Source organism: Sminthopsis crassicaudata, chromosome 3 (assembly GCF_048593235.1).
Source record: "Sminthopsis crassicaudata isolate SCR6 chromosome 3, ASM4859323v1, whole genome shotgun sequence".
NCBI classification, from domain to species: Eukaryota; Metazoa; Chordata; class Mammalia; order Dasyuromorphia; family Dasyuridae; genus Sminthopsis; species Sminthopsis crassicaudata.
The window spans coordinates 455,715,018-455,739,054 of record NC_133619.1 but is presented as its reverse complement, the minus strand read 5'-3'; the positions used below and the strand labels follow the sequence as shown (position 1 = coordinate 455,739,054).

The window sequence follows — 24,037 nt, the reverse complement described above, 5'->3', positions numbered from 1 at the left end:
AGACTTCATTTTAACAGGTCAATTTTTACCACTACAAACGATTCATCTTGTTCTATAACAGAATATAACATCATTCCAACATCTGGAGATGTTTCAGTTTTGCTGGCTTTCTACCTCCCATTCCCCTCACCCCCCTCAAAGCTGGCTAAACTTGTGAAATGTAACTTGTGAGAACTTTGTTGTAGTTGGCAACAAGCCTGGGCCTCTCTCTCAGAGATAAACACAACTATTACAGAGAACAAAGCCCAGGACCCAATGCAGTTTTACACTCAGCAGGCAGAGAGGAAGAATGTCTGAAATTGTCCACATTCCAAACTTTCTCTGGGCTGTATTGCTGGTAAGGTCTACTGATCCTAAGCTGCTCTAAAACATATTTAAGGAAGTCCTAAACAGTTTATGTTGCAAATGCATGTGTGCAACCCTCAGTTATAAGTTAATCAGCAAAAAAATGTTAGCTGCTCTATACTAATAGAGAAATTGCCATCTTCCCCAATGCTCTTCCACATCATGAAGTCACTTAATCAAGAAGAATGTAAAACTAATGATCATGGTCATTAATGGTCATTAAACTTTAATTTTTTTTTTTTTAATTTATAGTATAAACTCCAGTCTTTTTTCTAGCACTTCTCTTTCCGGCAGCTTCAGTGGATGGAATATAGAAGTCCTGACTCAACTTCTGACTCACTCATCTACTAAATTATATGACCCTGTGCAAGTCACTTAATGCAGTTTCTTCATCCATAAAATACAGAAAATAATACCTACTTCACAAAGCTGTTGTGAGGATCAAATGCAATATTTTTTTTAAATGCTCCAAAACCTTTAAAGTTCTTTATATTAGCTAATAATAGTAAGTATAATAAGTAATAAGAGTAGGCATAAGAGCAGCAGCAGGTTCTACAAATTACTTGAAAATAACCAAACCAAAACAACAGTAAAAATAAAACTTTGCAGTAAATGTAGTCTGTCAGTCTAACTTCACGCCACAAATTTATGCTGTCTGTGTTGTTCTTCTCAGTTGTCTACTTTAGGCTTCTTGATCTTTATTAACAACTTCCTCTGAGTATTATGCTTCAGTCTACAATAGTCTAATCCATCAGAATACTCCATTTCTTGAGTTATTCCCATATGAATATTCCTTTTCGTTCTTCAATCTGGTCCTACATTAACGGATTCCTCCTTTCTACCTCTAAGGGAACCTAATTTTTCATCTTAACAGCTTCTTAGGTCCCTTCTAGGTCTATGATGACTAATTCCTCCACATATCTATATATAAATAAAAACAACATTCAAGGATAGGAGGGACCTTGGAAGGGGTCAAGGAAATAAACATCTAATAAGTGCCTACTATGTGCTAAGTGCTTTACAAATATTATCCCATTTGATTCTCCACGCAACCCTATGAGACTGGTGTTATTATTATATCCATTTCAAAAGTTGAGGAAACTGAGCAGACAGGTTATGTAACTCATCCAGGATCAAATAGCTAGTAATTGTGAGAGACTGGTTTGAACTCAGGTTTTCCTGACTTCAAGACCCAATGCTCTATCCAATGAACCACTTAGTTGCCTCAAGAGATGTATGAGATGATGGAATGTCATATGGAATGTCATATGTAGGGGAACGATAAATAGACTAGTTTAGGTGAAATATAAAATGCATACTTAAAAAAGCAACATGAAACTTCTCTACAAAGATGTACAAATGTCTCATTTTGAAGAGTTATGAATGCCAAAGGCAGAAGTTTCTGTTTTAACCTAGATATAACAAGGAACCATTGATGCTTCACTGATCTGAAAATAGTTTCAGATCACTTCAAAGATTACAAAGTCCTCTCCTCAAGACAATCCCATGAAATATGTGGGCCCAGGATGAATAGTTTTGTGATTTTCTTCATGTTTGTTCAGCAGCATCTATGTAGAAGTGAAAGCTATGGATGATGTGAATGACTCATGGCTATAGCTTGGCAGAACCTAACTGGCAATAAGGGGGCCAAGGATTCAAAAAAAGGTAGTAGAGTTGAATTGGTTCACTAAGGGGTCAAGAGGGGAAAAAAGGAAACAGTTATTAAACACATACAGTGTACCAGGCATTATGCTAAGCACTGTGGATACAATTATGAAAAAAGCGACAGTCTCTGCTCTTGAAGAGCTTACAAACTAATAGGGAGACATTGCACAAAAAGAAGCCGAAAAGCAGAGGGAGAAGAAAGGGATATGATGTATCCTTGATTAGGGAAGGCATGGTAGAGAGATCAGAGATATCCCAGAGTAGTATAAAATACCCAGGTTAATGGAGAAGTTTTGAGCTGGTCTAGGGAAGGGGAGATAGCCAGAAAGATGAGAGGGTCAAGGGACTGGAGGTCACAGTGCAGATACAGAATAAAGTTTTGAAAGGGAAAACTGAAGGAGAGCTTACCAAATCTCATTCACATCAATTATTTTAACTATAGCCTCTATGAGGATTCCTTTAAGTTTAGGTCTCTACCTTTGATCTGCTCTGTATTACCAACTGCTTGTTGACTTTTCTATCTGCAGTCTTCAATCATCTCAAACACAATATTTTTAAAAAATTAAATTCTCTTTTCCCCAATACCTGCTCATTATTTTGATTTTCTTGTATTTGTCAAAAGTACAAGTACTCTTTCTATAATTTGAATTTAAAACTTTGACTCTTCCTTCTCCTTTATCTCTCTTGTCACTTCAATAACCAAACCCAGATTCCATCTCTGCAATGATTTGCATCAAATTACTGATCCTTTTCACCTGGGCATTTAAGATGGCTTAATAAACAGTCAGGTGGGTGGTGCAGAATTTGGAGTCGGAAAAACCTGAGGTCAAATCTTATTATAGATGCTTATTAGTTGGGAGATCCTGAAAAAGTCCCTTGACCCTAGTCTGCCCAGTTTTATTATTTGCAAAATGGACCTACCTGTTAGGGTTGTTGTGATGATAAAGTAATATAAAAAACTTCAATTGCTATAAAATGTAAATTATTACTATTATTATCTCACAGGAATGCTAGATTCATTTTCCTTATGCAGAGGTTGGATCATGCCATTCCATTGCTCATCCTATTACTTCAAGAACAGAAATCCTCAAACTCCTTATAAGGAGCCTGGTATTTAGGACTCTAAAATGGGGGGAAAGTGCACGCGGGCACACACGCACGCACGCACGCACACACACACACACACACACACACATCCCACCACCCACCATCAGATCAAGAGATTCAAACTCAGACCTGGACTTTTCTTAGTACCTCTCTTATTTAAGAGAAGTCATTTAACCCTTTTAGGTTTGAGTTTGCTCATTTGTAAAATTAATTAAACTAGATAATCTCCAATGTCCCTTATACCTGTATAAACTCTGATCAACATTCCACTCTCTGTGATCTTTATTAGCTTTCTGAATATCTTATACTTCCCTATATGTGTCTTAAACTCCAATCAAAATGACTAAATTACTACCTACTATAAAGATATTTAACCAAAACTAAATCAACTTCCAGAATGACAAGCTTGGTTGCTTATTCTCTCTTTTATAACGCCTTGGACTTCAGTTGAATCAAGCAGAGTCAGAGTTAAATATACAGAAAAACTTTCTGAATCTATTTCTCCAACTTTTTTTTTTTTTTCTCAACAGGAATGAAGAAAAAACATTCATCAGCATCAAACAACAGCCTTGTTGGAGACATTTCAAAGCCTAACATTTATAAGCCTCCTATGCTTTGCACATAATAGGATTCAGTAAGTATCTTTTGACTGATAATTTGATAGCCCAGTTTTTCCCAGTTTTCTCTTTTCTGCTCAAACCCTTCAATTTTTTTTTCACTAGGAGTTCCCATCATCCAAACTTTACTTTAAAGAGAAAAAAGATAGTAAGAATGAAATATTCCATCATACACCCTTCCCAAGTTGTACATTTCCTTTAATCATTTTAGGTTTGCACTAAATAGCTATTTTTAAAGAGCAATATTACATCTCCTTTATCTTAACACCTGTCTAAAATGACCAAGATAAAAAACTAGCTCACTATCATTGAACATGCTAGGTACATCACTGGTATAACCATATGAAGAAATGTGAAAAAAACACTTTCCCCCCCCCCCGAAGAAACCAAAAGAAAAAGACATTGGAAACCCACAAATGACCCCATTAGCTCAGAGGTTCTACAATTCTATTAGATTCAATTCCTATTTTGATCCAGTATTTGGAGAGAGAACTGAAACAGAGGCAGTGAGTGTAATGTTCCAGATTAAAAATGATGATAATAATGATTCAATTAATTATCTACCACCAAAAGATATTTCAATGAAGAAAATTGGAAAAGTCACATGGGAACTTTAAAAATCATCTAAGTGACTAAATATAAGTAGTTTCAAACACATTACATTCTTATAATATTTAAAAATAACAATCAAAGTCAACAATCCCAAGGTGGTTATCTTATTTGTTGATGATTAATCCAAAATTCCATTTGGGGAAGAGTTGTCCAGGGGCCTGGATCACTTCCTTATACTGACTTTCCACCTATAAAAGTTGAAAAATTATGCTCTGCTGAATTATGATATTTAAATGCCATGATCTGAATCACCAATTAGCAACTCTGCTCACAAATGCCTTCAAATGTAAATAAAACCAAAATCAAACAAGTCTTGTGTTCCCTGAAAGACTATATGCTACATGATTATTTTTATTCTACATGATTATTCTCCTTTTTTGCTTTACACCTTTCTCATTAAGACAATAAATAATAAAACTGATTTACAAAGACACAGCCTATCTTACCTGAAAACTGAAGTCAGCACTTTAGGAAGGTGTGATTTAAAATAAAAAAGCAAAGCTCCTCAAGTTTTAAGAGAAGCACAATTCTTTATCAACCATATCACAACTTCATCAAACTCTAAACAATTTAAACTTTCTGATTGGAGTCTATGCCTTAGACACATTAAAGCTTATCCTTTGTAACAACTTAGCATATGCAACACACACACACACACACACACACACACACACACACACACACACACACACACACACACACACAGTGTGCCATTACCAAAAATGCCTTAGTGTACACCTCTAGTTTATTACCTGTCTCCAGATGAAAAAATGCTTCATCCTTAACATTCTGATGTCATGTTTGTTTGACTAGATCAGAGTTCTGAAGTCTTTCTAAGATGTGTGTGTGTGTGTGTGTGTGTGTGTGTGTGTGTGTGTGTGTGTTATCGCATGTGTGCAAGCACATGCACCAGGGTTTATTTGAATCTCTTTTTTCATCATTTCTTATGCCAAAATTCTATTGCCTCCAAACACCACAATTTGTTGAGCCATTCCCCAATTGATGGTAACCTGTGAGTTTTAGCTCTCTGCTACAACAAAAAATGCTACTATAAAATTTTGTAAATAAGGCATATGTCTCATGTTGATATTTCTGAGTCAATATTGAATTTAGGATTTGAGGGGGAGAATTTTATACTGATCTCCAGAATGGTTAAACTTCACAGTTCCACTTGACCTCTCATATTCCTTCCTTCATCTGTGAACTTCCAGGTCATTTTTGATGATCTTATAGAAGTGAGGCAGAATTGCAGTTATTTTAATTTGAATTACTCTATTATTTGTTTTTCATATAGTTATTGTTAATTTGCTTTTCTTCTTTTGAATATTCTTTGAGCTTATACCCGCAGAGATGTGACTTCTTATATATTCAAATAAGTTATCTTAGCTATCAGATATATATCAGAGAAATTTATTATAAAGATTTTTCCTTCACTCCAACTAAGTATTCTCCTAATGGTTCTATATTTGCATTTTATTGGCTCAAAAGCTTTTGCAATACAAATTACAATTTTGTACAAAACTAAATTTTTATGAGCCTTTCTATCCCTCAACCCAAACATAATCAATCCTTTCAGTATTTAGATCTATATTTAATTTACATTACTTCTAAAACAAAAACAAAAACAAATTGGCTTTATTTAAACTAAACAGACAAGACATTTGAACATAAAATTTACCCATGTTACTTTTGCCCAAAATATTTACTTTACCTATCTTAGATTATCAATATGTAAGCCAATGGTAATAGCTATAAGTGAACAATAACCACCTCTCATAGGATTCTCTTATAGGAAAGCGAAATTAACCATTTTTGTGAACACATTAATAATAGTTTTCACTGTTAGCAAGTTAAGTCAAGAAGTCAACAAGTATTTATCAAGTATCTACTATGTTCTAGACTTTGTAATGATTTCAGTCCTGATTTCAAGGAATTAAAAGTGTAATTAGAAAGATGACATTTAAACAATCATGTAAAAAAAAAAACCCAAAAAACCAAAAACCAAACCAAAACAACAACAACATATATACAGGATAAATTGAAATAATCTCAGGGGAAAGTCACTACTATTAAGGGGAACTGAGAAAGTTTTGCTGCAGAAGATAGGATTTTGGCTGAGACTAAAAGGAATTCAAGGAAGCCAAGAGGTAAAAATGAGGATGGAGAAAAATCTAATGCAGAGTCAAGAGATGAGTTGTCTTGTGTAAGGAATAATGAAAAGACCACGATTAGTAGATAATGGAAAATTTGAAGGAGAATAAGGTATAAAGAATAGAAAAGTAGAAGGGACCAAGTTATGAAGGACTGTTGGATTCAGTTTGATCCTGGAGGCAACAGGGAGTCACTAATGTTTAAGAAAGATCAACTTGCTGAATATGTATGTACATAACCAAGGCAATAAAAAATGACTTACTATTCTAAATATATTCCTAAATTAATGCTTTAAAATACTTCAATTTTTTTAACTGGAAAAAAAAAAACCCACAACATAATTCTCCCTGGGAATCTTTCAGCCTTAAACAATTTTACTGAAAACAAATGAACTTTTTAAAAACTAAAGTAAAAGACAATTTCCCCAAATTGGTCTGCTTATTTGTTTCCTTTGTTCTCTCTTTTGAGTGAAATGATAATTGGCAATTGTGGTATTTGGAGAGCTGTGTTCAGGAAAGAAAGGGAAGAGAAAAGAGAAGGGAAGGGAAGAGATGAGTTAAACTCTGGGACAGGAAATAAAGAGGAGAACCCAGGAAACTTATAGTAAAAAGCAAATAAGAAGTAGTAAATGATTCATTAGGAGTTTTGAGCCAATAAGGAAAATATCCATCCTCACAGAAAGACAGAATCAGAAAATGTAATAGATGGAAGGGATCAACTGCTCTGGAGCTAGAAGTTACTCTCAAAAATATAATAATGTAGAAAGAGTTTGGAAGCATACATATTTTAAAAGTAGCAATGAGACTTCTGATTTTGCAAATATGTATTTGACTTCACTTTACAAGTGAAGAATATATGGACCCAAAAGATCAAATGACTTGACAACAATCACACAACTATTTAATCATACAGTTGGGACCAGAACACAGCTTTTCTGGCTCCCAAACCAATCCTCTTTTCCTGTACTTCAATTTCCTCATTTATAAAATGAGGGGAGTTGAATCTTTAAGGCCCCCTCAGTTCTAGATCTATAACTTTTATCACCAGACAGATCCTTTATATTGAGGTGGGAATTTGGGAAGGTATAGAGAGAAAAAGATGGGGAACATAAAATGTGATCTTTGCAGTATGCTTTCTTCCAAAATGAACCCATGTAACTTCCTGTTCTTAAACCTTTTTTTAAATAACAGCTTCTATTTTAAGCTTCAATCTTTACTCCCATATAAATCAAGATTTGTGAATCTGCTAACTCTAAATCAATTCGATAATACTTTGGACAAATGAAATCTTTATGAGGATCCAAAGGGGCTTATGAAATCACACATAGGAGTGAAATCACACATAGGAGTAAACACTAGACTAGACAATCCTTGGTCACTGGGTGTTATATTGCTTACCAATTTATCATTGAAACGTGCAAAGGAATAATCAATAACCAAATCAAAAACATTTTTAAAGCTACAGCATAAAATGGTGAAAACGTTCCACATGCTTTTCTATCTTTCAATTTTAGTGACTTAGTTGATCTATTCTATTATACAGAAGAAGGAACACTGGGTGTGGAAGATCCTGATTCTGCCGCTTACTTAAGTATTTATGTTCATGTGTCTCTGAGCCTCTGTTTCTTTATTTTATAAAATGACCTACTTGAACTAAATGATATCTAAGGATCCTTCCAGTCCTTATTATTCTGAGATTAGCCAGGAAGAACACTGTACTACTATTTGCAACAAATCTAGTAATTTCCTTGGCTCATTTACATTTAAAATGCTGGGTTTCATTATGTTGAGATCATTTAAATGTAATTATTCTCAAGATACTTTGGGAAAAAAAAAATTTTTTAATAAAGGGGAGAAAATATGTAGGTCTTTTTAAAAGTCCCTTATAGATTATTAGATCACATGACTAGTTTTAAGGTTTCAAACTTGCCTACTACAAAATACTTAAGAAAGGATTTAGAGCTAGAAAAGAACTTAGAAATAATCTAATCTAACCCTCCCTTATTACACAGTTAGTAAGAAAAAGAACCAAAATTTGAATTTATGCCTCTGGTTTAAATTTTTTTGCTGAGAAATAAACAGATCTTTAGAAAAGATCTTATTCATTAATTTCTGTCTAGCAATAACCTAAAAAGAGGCCAGACTAAATCTTATAGTGTTTTGAATCACCACATATACTAGGAGAAACACCTACTAATCTCCCACCATAACTCTAGCATGTTTGTTTCTTAAATAAACTTTTAATATATATATTATATATCATATATATTATAAATTCAGTTATAGAATTTATAAAATATAAAATTGATATAATATCACAAGGAAGAATAAAATGAAACTAGAGCTACAACCACTGTTTTAAGAGATTGGACCAAAAATACGAAAATTTTTCTATGTTCTCAAGAATAAAGGATTAGCCTTATTAAAGCAGTAATTCTCAAAATGTGGTTAAAGGATCTCTGGAAATTCCAAAAAGACTTATGGGAGGTCCATGAAATCAAAATATTTCCATCTGTATTCCTAATATAGTAAATATCAAAAGATAAAACCCACATAAAAAAAGTTCCTCGGGAGGGCTCCTCAATAATTTTGAATATTTTAAAGGAATCCCAACACCAAAACATTTTAAGAATCACTGACATGAATAACTGAAAATGTGTTTATAGCCAAACTTATCTCAATTCAAATCAGCTTAATTTCATTAGCTTGGTGTCTTTTACCTTTAATTATTCTATTTTTACATTTCTATATTCACTTATCATCTGTATTTTTTATAAGGAGGTATGAAAGTCTCCAAAGACTATTATAGAAAGAAAAGAGGAATACAAAGAGAAAGGAAGGGAAAGGAAAAGAAAGGGGAGAGGAAAGGAAAAGAGAAGAGAAGGAAAAGGGAAAGATAAGGGAAGGGAAAGAGGGAGAGAAGGAAGAGAAAGGATAAGAGAAGAGGGAAAGGAAGGTGAAAAGAAGAGAAGGAAAACAGTAAAGAGGAGGAGGAGGTAGAGGAAGGGGGAAAGAGAAAGGGAAGAGCTTTGTGCTTAACTTAGGGAAATCGGTAATTATTTCTTATTACAAATCTCCTTAAAAGAGTCCAATATTAACTTTGATGAAAACTTCAAATTTCACCCAACTTTAAATATCTAAATGATCTTGATAATTATGGGAGAATATGTGTAATAATAAAAAAGAATATTTTTCATTCCCTTTTTAATGCTGAACAGGGAATTTTCAGATCACTAATACTCTTCTTCCTCCCTATTAAGATGTTTGATGTGGATGTAAGAAAGGAACTCTTTTAAACTGAGAAAACACACACACACACACACACACACACACACACACACACACACACACACACACACACACACCCCGCTTCCTTAGGGAAGTGAAACAGATTTAGTCCTATGACTCTACAGGGAGCTCAGAACACCTCTGTAATACTCTTGAATTTCCTGTCCCAACCCCATATGAAGTTAGAACTCCAAGGTTGAGAACTTCCGTTCAGTTGTTTTTAAAATTTTAAGTGTAGTACATTTAATCAGTTCTCTAAAAATTTCTTGCAAGTAAGGAATTATTAGCTCTATAAGTACAAAGAACTGTATGGAAATGACTGATTTAAAGAATGCTTTCTCCACATTAAATAATGATGATTACAGCTAATATAAAAAATACAATAGCTAGACTTTATATAGTACTGTAGCTTGTTCAAAATTATTTTTTCACCACCATCCTGTAAGAAAGGTGGTCCCTCTCTATTATTGTACCCATTTTACACATGAGAAAATTAAGAATGATTGACTAAATTCACACAGCCAGAAAAGTAGCAAACATGGAATTTGAATCCAGGCCTAGTCAGTTCTCTTTTCATTATAATTCTTCACTGAAGCAAAAAATATTTGCAAATAGGAAGTATTATGCATATTTTTCAACTTTGCAAAATCCAAAACATATTTAAATTATGTTAATCTGGATATATTCCTTAAATTATGGTGGTATTTTTTTTCTTATATACTGTAAAACATATTAAGCACTTTGTATGATTTAAATAAACTATCCACAAAAAGAAATTCCAATATACAAAAGAATGAACATTTAAAATCTCAGTGATAAGAAACAAAAGTGGTTATTTTCTGGTAGCATTTACTGCACATCATAAGCAAAAAAAAAAAAAAAAAAAAAAAAGTACTTGGAAAAAAGCAGACCTCAGCAATCTTAAGAATAAGGCCTATGGGAGAGAAAAATCAACAATTTGCCTATTTATCAAAGTGCCATCATTTATCTAACACAAGAGGATTACAAAAGGATAACAAGGAGATTCTTTTTTTTTTTTTCTCCACCTTACAAATTGGAAAAGGTCATGAAGGAGCCTAATCTTTAAATGTGAGGAATTCTTGATTAACAGTGCTTTATCATCATCAAGAATTGATAAAATACCATTTGCTGAACTTTAATAATCTATAATGCCCCAAAAGGGGCAAGGATTTGCCCATATTAGTCTAACATAGTTCATGATTTGTTCAAAGAGAACCAATAGCCCCTGGGCACAGGTCTCTCTTCCCCTCTTCCCCCTTATTCCTCCAAATCATTAACAATTTGCAATGTAGGTTTGAAATACTGGTAAGGAAGGCTTGAGCCTCATAGTGTCTTCCCAGCATTCAAATGGCAGAAACAGAACTTAAAGAAGACATAACCAAAAGCTAATACAGTCTTTCTTTCCCCATCACATCATGATATAACATCACTCTAAATTCAAACTCTTCCCCCAACTTAAAACCACTCTTCTTAAATCTTCAAGCAAGAGACAGGCAGTTTCTCTTATGTCTAGGAGTAGATTTTTCATAGATTCAGCCTCTATACAGCTTATATACCTTTACACTATTTGCTTGAAAAACCTTTCAAACTCATATTCAATACTTCTATTACTTTGTTTTAACAAAATATGGGTGTTAAAAACAGAAACAAGTTAGAACCTCATTAAGTGATAATGTGATCTAACTTTTTTTTTTTTTTTTAACCTTGTACCTTCTCTGAGACTTATACTTTAGCATCTATTGTACATCAGAATTGAAATGTTCACATTTTGTGGTTTTTATTTTGGGAAGGGAAGAAGAGTATTGCCATATCTATATAAAAACACATGAATATATATAGTCTATTTTTCCCAGTGGTTCAATATTTCTTATATTCCTTAAGCATCCAATTAACTCTTTATGGACATTAATACACTGCTCTGCTAAGTCATTTCCATATTGGTATTAAAAAATACATTTACCATAGTATGGTTTTTTTTCCCACTTTGGTTGTTTTGGGATCTATCTTGCTTGTTATATCTTTTGACTGAAATAGACATCTTCAAGTTGTTGTCAGAAGTTTTAAAAACAGTCTGCAAGTCTTGAACAAGAAGCATCTATAAGTACCAAAAATTTCAATATTTTTCTGTTGAATATAGAATATTATGTCATATTTTAAGTCTAGTTACCCCTCCTTTTGAGGGGAAAAAAAAGGAAACTGATTTTTTCAAGATCAGAAAGCAATTGATGGTTATATACTGGACAAGAAGCCAGATATTTCTTCTGACTTCTATTCTAGGATTTTTTATATTATACCATGAAATCACAGTTTTGATGAGTGAATAGCTTCTGAGAAACCTAACTATACTGTCATTGCAATTAAAATGAACTTAAAGGAAAATAAGCAGACTTTGTTGCTTAAGAGTTTGGATTAAAAACAGCTCACCTACCTATCCCTAATGATACTCTCAATTAGAAATCTAATGAGAGAAGCCTTTTGAATGTTACAGAATAGACATGTGAATGCTTTATGTAAAAGTATACAAATTAATGACTGTGCAATTTTTTAAATATACATATACAAATACAGAGAGAAATAGTGACAGAGACAAAGAGAAAGAGAAAGTGAGAGAGGGGAAAAAAAAAAAAGATGAGACAAAGAAAGGGTGAGGAGAAATCCCAAGAGTGTATATATTATATATAAATATATGATACATACATACATACACACACACACTGGGTATTTTAAAAGAATACTCCTGGGGGCAACTAGGTGGCACAGTATATAGAGCACCAGCCCTGAAGTCAGGAAGACCTGAGTTCAAATATGATCTCAGACAATTAACACTTCCTAGCTCTATGACCTTAGTCAAGTCACTTAACCCCAAATTGCCTCAGCACAAAAAAAAAGAAAAAGAAAAGAAAAAGAATACCCCTGAAACACACTTGCATAACATTTGCTTAATGCCTAAAGTCAGAGGTAACCTCATGAGATAGCCCATTCTACTCTGGTCTAGCTCGAAACATTTGGACATTTTTCTTTACATCAGTTATGTCATCATCTTAAAAGACATTTTCCAAAGTGGGCACTGGATTTAATATCAAGAAATCTATGCTGACATTTCATATTGGGGATATTGGGGAAGTCACCACATTTCTCTTAGTTTGTTCACGTACAATTACATTAATATTAACTTATTCATACTTCAGTGTTTTGAGAGAAATCATTTTCAAAAAAATCTGTGTCTTCGTGACGTGGGCATGACATTCAGAAATGAAGATCACAACTTAGTTTGAAAGTTTCTGATTTTTCATCTCTCCATTTAAAACTCAGTGACCAACATTTCAGTGATTTAGCTGTGTTAAACTTAGTAAGCTGATCTTCATGATAGATGTTTGTTTCAGTACTGAAGTATTTCAAGCATAAGAGAACCCTGCCACAGTTATTACTCTAGTAGTCTAACTTCTAAGAGGACTTTCCTGATTTTCTTAGTTGTTAGAGCTCCCCAAAAATCCCTGTGTGTATTTTGATATATATTTTGTATTTACTTATCTATCAATATGCTGCAACCCCCAATTACAATTACTAAAATATCAGCTTCCAAAATACAGGGGATATTTCAATTTTATAAAATAATAATAATGAAAGCTATCATTTTTATAGTGTTTTTAATTATTCTCATCCTATCCTCACAAAAATACCTTACAGGTAGATGTCTTTATTAGTTTCATTTCACAAATAAGGAAAGTGAGGCAAGCAGGGATGATAACTTGCCCATGGTCATACAGCTAGTAAGTGTCATAGGCAAAATTGGAACTTAAGTTTTCTTGATTCCAGATTTGGCACTCTATCCAAGCATCTAGCTCATCACATTTTAAGTGGTTACTAAATGGTTGCTGAATGACTGACTGAAAAATCCAGAATCACCTTTACCTCACAATCAGCCGACAGAATTTTAATAGAGTAAAATGGAAATAAATAATTTTTATGACTAACAAGTCTGTTTTGTTAATGTCATCTTTTATACCAAAGTTAATTTTGTTAAGCATTTATCATGATTCTATGGTTAATGATATAAAAGCTTACTTTCCCAAGTTTATTTGAAGAAAATTGGTAGAGTAGTACATACAGTAATGAACCTGTTGTCATGAAGATCTTGAATTCAAATCCAAGCTTAGGTACTTATTAAGTGTATGACTGTCACTTAATTGTGATCTGTCTCAATTCCCTATACTTTGTAAAATGGGAATAATAAATGCATCTACATTCACAGTTGCAAGGATAAAATGACATATTTATAGTCCTCTGTAAGCTTTATTTTGTAAATGCTAGCTATTGCTATTATTTCCAAATTACTACATGTTCTACTCATTAATATAGTAAAACTAAAATCATGGATGTTCAAAGACTTCATTGCTAATATTTAGTACTAAACATGAGCATTTTCTTTTGCTTTGTGGATATTTATTCATGCAAAGTTTTATACTGACTTTAGTAGTCAATGAATCAACCTAGGAATACCTAGAAGCCTTGGAATGAAACCAAACTATGCCATAGCAAGATTGATTTAGTTGTTCATCTTTTTTGATGTAGATAAATTGATTCAAGCCCTTTCCTAGAGTATGGGAACATGCTGGATAGAACTTTAATATCTATATACATCAGATGAGAGGCAGCATATTGTGATGAATAGAAAGCTGGTCTCAGGAACAAACCAGGAAGACCTGGATTCAAGTCCATCTTCTGAAACATACTGATTCAATGATCTTGGTTAACTTCACCTCTTAATGTTCTGAATGACTCACTAATCCTTTAATTTGCAGAGAAAGTACCAGTTTTCTTTGGTAGAGGGAGTTCTCTCCCCACCCGCCCTCCATGATTATATGGTTTGTTTCTATCTCAATAAATTAGATAGAGCTTGGAGGCAGGGGCTTAAAATGATTTCACAAGATTCTTTACTGAATTACTTGTCCTAAACTCCCAGGTCAGTTTTCTTGGTTAAATCACAACAGAGTATTAGATATCTCTAAGGTCTCTTACAACTCATAAAATTCTATTTATCAGCAATCTCCTCAAAGCTCACTTGCTGAATAGATAGTTATTGGAACAAGGCAGAATTACGAACTAGGAACACTGTGAAAAGAATCAGGATTTTGTAAAATAATTTGCAAAGTCTTTATAGTATAAATCTTACTGGATGCAATCACCTTTTACATTGTACTCAACTCATTATTGAATTACAATTACATCAATACTAGCAATAAGCTAAATAGCATAAAGAAGCAAAACATTTTGAAAATTTCCAAATAGAATTTTTTTTAAATAAATAAAGCATACGGGAAGCTATTTCTAGCTAAGGCAAAGGCAGGAAACTTGGTAGAAAAGAGCTAGAATAATGCTATCGAACTTGGTTTTCATGTCATGCTATTTGTTTTCTGTGAGATTGTTTTAAATTAGTATCTTTATACTATTATTACATGAGTGAGAGTAGAATTTTTTCTGTTTCACTTAGTCAAATGAATTTGCATCTTTTAATAGTGACTAGTACTCTTAGAGGGAATAGTATCAAATTTCTCTTTCCCATTTGACAAAACAGGCCAACTCACCAAAAAACCCTTCTCTTGTGTGTATATATGTGTGTGTGTGTGTGTGTGTGTGTGTGTGTATACCACAACCACTATCCATTCTAACAGCAAAAATACATGTCTACACACATACATACACACACACATATATGTAAGGTTTTCTTCAGGTACAACACCCCTTCAGGCTCCTGCATATACCTCTCTCCCTACCTATCCAATTCTCAAGTTCTTTCTACCTTGCTTCTTTTCCTGCCATTCAGAGAAACAGTTTTCCTGAAGGTCATTAATGAACTACTTGTCTTCCTAGATCACAAGCAACATGTGGTTCACTACTTTCTTTGTGATACTAACACATCCAACTCTTCCTTTCCTCTGCCCCCAAGCCCGATTTCTTCTCTTTTTCAATGAAACCAGAAAACCTTTGGGCAGACAAAGCCCAATGCAAGGAACAAACATCAAACTATAGTCAGAAAGGTATGTTTAGACCACTGCCCTCAAAATTTAAAAAAAACAAAAAACTGTTTATTTTTGGTGATTATAATATTCTGGGTCCTAAAACATCAATCAAAAATATTATTCAATCTATTTACTGATTCAATCTGATACCATTCAGAAAATGTGACAAATGGATTAAGTGAAACTGAAAATATTCTGCTCTTACTCATGTAACAATACAAAGATACTAGTTAAAAAAAAAAAAAAGTCTCATAGAAAAAAAAAAAACAAAAAAAAAAACATGACATGTAAACCAAAGTTTGATGGCATTATTTTCCCTCTTTTTCATCAAGTTTCCAGCCTTGCCTAAGGTAGAAATAACTTCTTTGATGCTTTACTCACATCATTTAAAAAAGAAATCCTATTTGGAAAATTTAACAAATTGTGGTAAATTTATTCAGTTTACTACCATTCAGAAAATGTGATAAATTGTGATAAAACAAATACAAAAGATGATAGTCCTTAGTTGTAAGAAGCTTACATTCATAGATTTCATCAGAAGATAGTCATATAGTATACTGACTAGCCGAGTGCTTAAAAACTATTTCTAAACTGACTTTGTAGTTATTTGATAACCAGCCAAGGATTTAAGAATTAATAAGTGTAAAACAATTCAAAACTTTCATAAAGCAGATTTCAAACTAAATAGAACTTGATATAAAGAAACAGAACATAAATTTCTTATAGGATGTATTAATACTTTTCTCCTTATAGAAAAGCATATTATTTATAAAATAAAATATTCTCCCTCTACCTCTCCTTCCTAAGGAACTTTAAATGTAAAATACCTATCCAATTTTGAAGCATAAGACAGAACAACTTAAGGAGAATGATGAAAATATTGTAATTTCTTTTTTAAAGAACCAGTAAATTTTAGGAAGGAAATGACTGACTTCCTTTTCTAAACTAGCATCAAAGCTGAAGAATTTTCTCTGGGATACTCCTTTAGCAGAGATGAGAATCCCAAGGAAACTCTATTAAGTCTCTCTGGAATTGTTCCCAAATATATATATACACAACATCAGAAAAGGTGTTTTTACTATCAGAACAGTGTTTATCATCATACCATTTAGAAGGGAGTTTGGGTAAACAAGCCAGAAAACAACAATACAACAAAGAAAATAGACTGGTAAAGTGATATAATCCCAGAATTCCTCTATTTCAGATTAAAAGGACCTGCCTGGTTTTATTTAATAAACAGTGTTTACAATTAGAGACAGATTTTTGTTTTGTAAAACTTGATCATCTTATTAGAATTCATTTTCCTCCATAAATGTATATATGACTATGTACATATATACATATACATATATATATACTATATATATATATATATATATATATATATATATATATATATATATATATATATATATATATGCTTCAGCATATTAGGAGTTGGTTTAATTCATAAAATATGTCAAGATTTCCAAAATGCTTTTGCAAACATAATTTCATTTGATTCTCACTAAAGCCTTGAACAATTAGTATTATTCAGTATAGAGAGAAACTGAAGTTGACAGATTTCATTCAATTATTAAGTCATTAAGTCATTTCAATTGTGTCTAATTCTTCATGACCCCATTTCTTGGCTAAGAATAAAGGAGTGATTTGCCATTTCCTTCTCCAGATAATTTTATAAATGAGGAAACAGGCAAACCAGGCTGAGTGACTTGCCCAGGGTCACACCTAGTAAGTGTCTGAGGATGGATCTTAACTCATGAAGATGAGTCTTCCTGATGCCAAACCTAGTACTCTATCCACTGAGCCATCTAGCTGCTCACTTCATACAATTATTAAATATTGAAGGCAGGTTTGGAATTTGAGTCTTTCCTGAATCCAAGTCCAACTCTGCCATGCTACCTAAGAGTGCTATCCACATTGACCTGTCCCTCCTCCCAACCAATGATTAATGCCAATGGTAAATACAATGCATTTACAAGCATATGTGTGTATACATATATATGTACACACACATATATACACATGTATATTTACATATATATGTAATATATATGTATATAGGCTTTAAATTGTCCAAGGCTATTTAAAAATTTTTTTAAACATCTGGCTCCAACTTATATTTATAGGAACCAAAAGCTTTGCCTCTAATACAAATGACATTAACATGTAAAACACTTTCCAAACCTTAGAGTGCTATAAAATGCTAACAATTATAAATTCCAATTACTGACTGATCTATTAACTATTAATACAATGACAAGGGAAGAGCTATCTCTTTAACACAAAATGTAAACTCATAAACATGTAAGAATTTTCTTTAACAATGATAACTACAAGACTATACTGAATTTTTATTTTTGAATTGAAGAGTTCAGAGTAATAAAAGCACCTTCCCCTAGAGAAGCTGAACTTTTCATATATACTCTAGAACCTATTCCCTTCATTCTCCCTAGGGACTACATCAAATTCATCACTGTTGTTCATATCTACCTGTCTAAAATACTTCTTTCCCCAACATCTATAAACAAATATACAGAGGTATTCCCTCTATTTAAAAAAAAAAAAAAAAAAAAAAAGTGTCTTAATCCTGTTACTCCCTATTGAACATATCATCCTATCTTGCATAACATCTTAGCCAATTGCTTCAGTAAAACACCTAGAATTATTAGTCTGTAAACACTGTTTCCACTTCTTTACCACTCATTAAATCCTCAAACTCTGGAAATCTGGTTTCTATCACCACCCCTCTAAAAGATCATTAATGACCTTTTCATTGACAAATTCAATGGCTTTTTAGGGAGAATCCTCATCCTTTTTGAACACAGAAGCACGTGCTTTTATTGGTTATTCCCTTTCTCCTTGACCCCAAAATATCTCCTCCCACTAACTTCTCTTTTTCTGTTGATAGCACCATCATCCCGGAAGCTATACAGGCTCAAAATTCTCTGAATCATCTTTGCCTCTTCCTTCCCCTAATCCTTCATAGACTGCCAAGTCCAGCAGATTCTACATCTTCAATCTTTCTCCTCTCCCTTCCTCATTTCCATACACTCTATAATCAGCACTAGTTTATCTTTCATCTCTTAGTATTTAGATTTCTACAGCTCCTATCATATATTTTCTGTTCTTAGTATCTCCCCTTTCCTATTGATCCTTTCCACCATCATCCAAACAATCTCCTTAATAATCCACTCTGATTTAAGCTAAAAAAAAAAAAGCAAACCATCAAAAGATTTCCAGTACTTACTGAATTAAGTGTCTGCTCCTAGAAATCAAAATCCTACAAACTCTATCTCCAGTCTATTCTTCTAGTGTTAACTATCTCCTACTACACTCCTTTCCAGATAAATTATACTACTTTCCAATTAAAATTACTCTTCTGCCCCCTTCTCAACTCCACACCCTTTTCTATTCTCTCTTGTATCTAGAATGAACTTATCCTCTTCCCCATACTTCCTTGCATATTTCTTTTTAATAAACTCCAAATCAGGTATTACTAAATCTTCCTCTAAGAAATTTTTAATTCTATTCAAAAATCAAAGCAATTATCCATAACCTTTTGTCCTGGCCTTTTCCTTTGAGCATTTATGAGATTCGTTCTTATATGTGCCCTCGACATCTCCCTCTCCCCCTATGTCTCCCTCTTCCTCTCCCTCTCCCTTTCTCTCTCTTTCCTCCCTCCCCCCCCCCCCAATCTTGCGCACACAATACAGGAGTATAACTTCTTTGACAGTACAGTTTGTTTCATGCATCTTTATACCCTTGGAGGTATAAATGCATTTTAATATAAATGCATTTTAAATGTTGCTTGGATTGATTAAGTCTAAGTTGTAATTCTATCACACTCTTTTTTTTATGTTTTGAGAAGAGGAATTATTATGACTCTGAGGAATGATAAGATATTTAATCATTAGTTTATTCAGTTTCATATAGGTATATGAATGTATGTCTCTCAAATTAATGGTATAATCCTTTTAAAATACCTAAAAAAATTTAAAGGAGAATATTAATCTCTTCAAAAAAAATTAAAACGTTCTGAAAATAAATTTTCTCTAGAAAACTAAGTTTCCTATCTGTAGTAAATAGAGACTAAGCAAAGGGAAAGGCTCAACAGGAAGATAATTAAGTTTACAATCAGCTTCTTCCAAAAAATTTATCTGTGATTTAATTGATGATAGGAAACAAGAACAACTATTGGCAACTATATAACTGGGGGTTGTATCTTTAGTGAAGCAACAAAAATTTATCATGTGTAGACTATGTGTTAGGCACAATGAATGCAAAAACAGGATTGCATGTCCCTTCCTTCAGGGAACCTGTAGATTCATCTAGAGCCATTTCTACAATAAGTTAGAACCACTTTTAAATAGTTTTTCCTTTTAATAAGCAGAAATATGGCTAAGAAGCCCTTTTTGAGAACAAAATAACTATCCAATAAAATTTGCTATTTATCAACTGGATAGCAGTTCAGCCCCTACAATTGTTGGACAACCTCTCATGTCCTATGCTATGTTTCCACTCACAGGAATTAAATGCATAATCACATGAACTTCAAGCTGAAAGCCAAGAAATTGTTTCTAGTCATAATTGTAATGATCATAATACTCACTTTTTTCTTAGACTGAAATGGGACTTGTCTTGGCTCTTTTCCCAGCCTAGATACAGAGAGTTCAGTTTCAATATCCTTCCTTCCCTCCAAATGAAGCTCTATAGAGTCTTTTCCCAAATATTATGGGGTACAGATGACAGGTGGGCTTTTTATAGGACATAATTTAATGTTCCACACACTGGGGGCACTTGACAAATGATGATTGATGGTGAGAATTATAATTCATGTAAAAGTATGATTTTGAATAATAGTAGCAACCTTACTGCCTTTGGACATATGGATGTCTGTATTTCAAAACAGATTAATAAAAATTAGTATAAGCCTTCATTAAGGGTTAATCATTTTGATCACCTCTTTCATTTCGTAATGGACACATCTGGTTAGGCAGTTGCTAGTCATTCTTACTAGTGGGCATTTATTAGATTTTTTTTTTAATTGAAAAATGACATTTTCACTTCAAATCCATTCAAGTGATTTTTAACTTGGGGGAAAGAGTGGAAGTATCTCTTCAATATAGTTTGACAAAATTCTTTCAGGTTTGAATTATGTAAGACTTTCAAAAGATGAAACTCACTGAAATGCACCTTACTGTTTTGAGAGTACAAGTTATCTCCAAGTAAAAACATTCTAATGAAACAAGAATATGATTAGGGTCTGTCCTGAAATTCAAATTATAGTTTCCACAGAAGTTGTCATATGAAATGTATGTATTGGGCCATTAAACTGAAGGTGAAGATGAAATACTACTAACTGGGAAGAATCAAGTACTGAAAACTGAAGGAGTTTCTAGAACTCACTTACCAGTGTCTTAATGCAAATATGATCTTTACTGTATTTTACTGCCATACTAATTTTCTTCACTAAATGCACTATTGGTGGTTAAAAGCAATATTGCTAAAATAAGGTATTTGGGCATCACATAGTTTCAGCATTAGAAGAAACTTTAGAAATTCATCTATAATTATGCCATTCAATGACTCTATTTATAATAACATGCTTAACAAATTAGATGATTATTCAGACAGTTTCGGGGAAAGATCAAGCATTTAAATAAATGAGACTTAATAACCTTGATCTCAAGAATCTATGTAGAATTTCAGAGGGTCAGTGAACATGAACAGAAAAACTTATTCATTAATTATTTATTTATTAATTAATAAATTAATAAATTTATTTATTTATTAATTTATTTATTTTCACTAAACTTTAGTTTCTGCTGTAATCTTACATGTTTTATTTTACATATTTAAAGACAGTATTTTGAGAAGTGACCTATAGACTTCACCAGCATGTCAAAAGAGTCTATTACACAAAATAGACAATCCCTCTCTAGGCAAAATAGAGCCCTCAAAGGGGGAGGGGGGGCGGGTAATAAAAAGAAGTAAGTTAAAGGGCTTTGTGAATAAAGAATTGCTCCAGAAGCTAGACTTGAATTTAAATTTGACCTCAGACACTTACTAGCCCAGAGACCTGAGGAAGTCATTTAAATAAAATTTCTTCATCTGTAAAATGAAGATAATGACAGAACTTATCTCCCAGAGGAGTTGTGCAGATAAAATAATTTAACTGTTTATATAGTACTTTGCCAATATTAAAGCACTATGTAAATGCTGCCTATAACTATTTCTAAAATTTTTACTGTTTGAATGTCAATTGTCTGAGTTTTGAGCTGGGAGAGGCTTGAGCTAGATGCAGATCTGAGAATCTTCTACATAGATATTAATTAAATTGATGAGGTAACCAAGAATGTATACAGGAAAAAGAGCAGTGGGTCTAGATCCAATTTACCTGCCTCATTGCATATATAAGTAAATTAAGTCTCAGAATACTTCAAGTGTCTTGCCCAAAAAATATAGCTTGTTAAAAGGAGAAAAGTGACTAGAAACCAAGTCTCTCAATTGTTAGTGAAGAGTTCTTTTCAACACACCAAAACTTACAATGTAATAATACTAATTTAACTCATATTTCTAAATCATAACTTTGATATTTGGCTGATTCTAGCGAAGAAAAGTTCATATAAGTTTCTCACAACCAAAACTGTTTTGCTAATAGCCCACTAATTTGTAACTGATTCTAACCTTCCATAACATATCATGGAACTAATCAGCAACGTGCAGTAGGGAAGAGTTGTAGCTTAGTTATCCTCCTAGGCATGAGTGAAGTTTCTCAAGTTTATGTTTCTTGAAACTCTAATAAGACTAATTTTATCAGTGCATGTGTATGAATAGCAATCACCTTGCAAGCTTGTTGTGAAGATTAAATGAAATAATGTGTGAAAATGCTTGAAATAGTCCTCTCTACTATTACCTAATCTGGAAAATGACTTTAGGAGAGTAACCACCATCTCCCAAAATTGTATGTAACACTTTTAAAAACATATATAAAAGCTGATTCCTAGTCTAATGGACTTTACTCCAAACTAATGATGATCACTTAACTGAATATGTTTAGAGAAGATTCTTGTTCATTCTGAGTGTGAGTAGATGGTCTCTGAGGTCCCTTCCAGATTTGTGGATCCAATCTACCTCACAAGGTTTTTGTAAATTGAAAGAGAAGGGCACTTAGACAGAGCAGTGGATAGAGTACTAGCTCTGGAGTCAGGAAGACCTAAGCTAAAATTTAACCTCAGACACTTAACAATTAACCCTAGAGAAGTCACTTAACCCCAACTGCCTTACAAAAAAGAATCAAATAAGATCATATACATAAAGCCCTTTTGCAAGCTTCAAATCATAAATGTCAGTCATTGTTATTATTTTTATAGCATAATATAACACAAAAAGCTTATGACAGTAGAATTGTCAAAAATAAGTTACAGAATATTTGAATCCTGCAGAGGAACTTCAAAAGCAAATTTTCAAGCAAGATATGAATTCTTCATACTATGATCTAATTTGCATTAGGATTCAGGGACCCATTCCTCTCCCACCAAAGAAAGGGTGATGCCTCTATGGGTGGCAGTGCAATACTCCTACTTTTAAATACAAAAAAACCTGGTTTCTCCACAATCTATCTAAAATCACAGTAAATGAAACACTTCTTTTTGCATTCAATATTAATTTACAAGAATGAAATGGAGTGAAAGGATATTTCAAGGATCAGAAATTACAAGTTAGAAAAATCTTCTTAAAGGAGGTAGATGCTTTGATGCAAGTGAAGGAAAGGGGAAGGATATGAATTAGAGATTACTTATGCATTAGAGACCACCTAGAATTATGATTACTGGGAACTTTAGGAGTGGGATGCAAAAAAGGGGGGAAAAGGATTGGCTGTGAAAAGCAACAGAAAGCAAATCTGGCTCGAAAATATGCCTCCCTGCATACAGTAGAAAATGAGAGCCAACCAAGGTGGTCAAGTTTCAAGTATTGAGGTTAAGATCTTTATAGTATTAGGTCAAAATTTACAAAGAACTTTTCAACATTTTTTTTAAACTAACCAACCACAAATCCCATTTCTAAGAGTAAATTCTCTTCAGTTAAAGATTTTTTGTTTTGTTTTGTCTTTTTGCATCAAGTAAAAAACACTTCCTTAAAATAATTCAAGAATTATTGTCACCACTTAGTTATCTATAGATCACAAAGCACAGATCAAGTGAATATA

General features: G+C 33.0%; 1 protein-coding gene and 1 long non-coding RNA gene across 8 annotated transcripts in view; one reads left to right on the top strand and one right to left on the bottom strand.

Annotated features, from left to right (window-relative positions):
* Window positions 1–24,037, bottom strand: part of RBMS1 (RNA binding motif single stranded interacting protein 1) — a 232,629-nt gene that overhangs the window by 118,407 nt on the left and 90,185 nt on the right. The window contains exon 1 of one of the 7 annotated variants that reach the window (XM_074303309.1): window positions 11,766–11,915. The exons of the other annotated variants lie outside the window; for them this stretch is intronic. Coding sequence (XP_074159410.1) covers window positions 11,766–11,900 — 135 coding nt within the window. The 5' untranslated portion in view covers window positions 11,901–11,915. Of the gene's footprint in view, window positions 1–11,765; window positions 11,916–24,037 lie in introns of those variants that run through there. 7 annotated transcript variants of the gene reach the window in all.
* The window catches only part of LOC141562942 (uncharacterized), a 177,434-nt gene that overhangs the window by 112,723 nt on the left and 40,674 nt on the right, over window positions 1–24,037 (top strand). The window contains exon 2 of the long non-coding RNA XR_012488287.1: window positions 3,648–3,751. This is a non-coding gene — a long non-coding RNA (uncharacterized LOC141562942). The remainder of the gene's footprint in view (window positions 1–3,647; window positions 3,752–24,037) is intronic.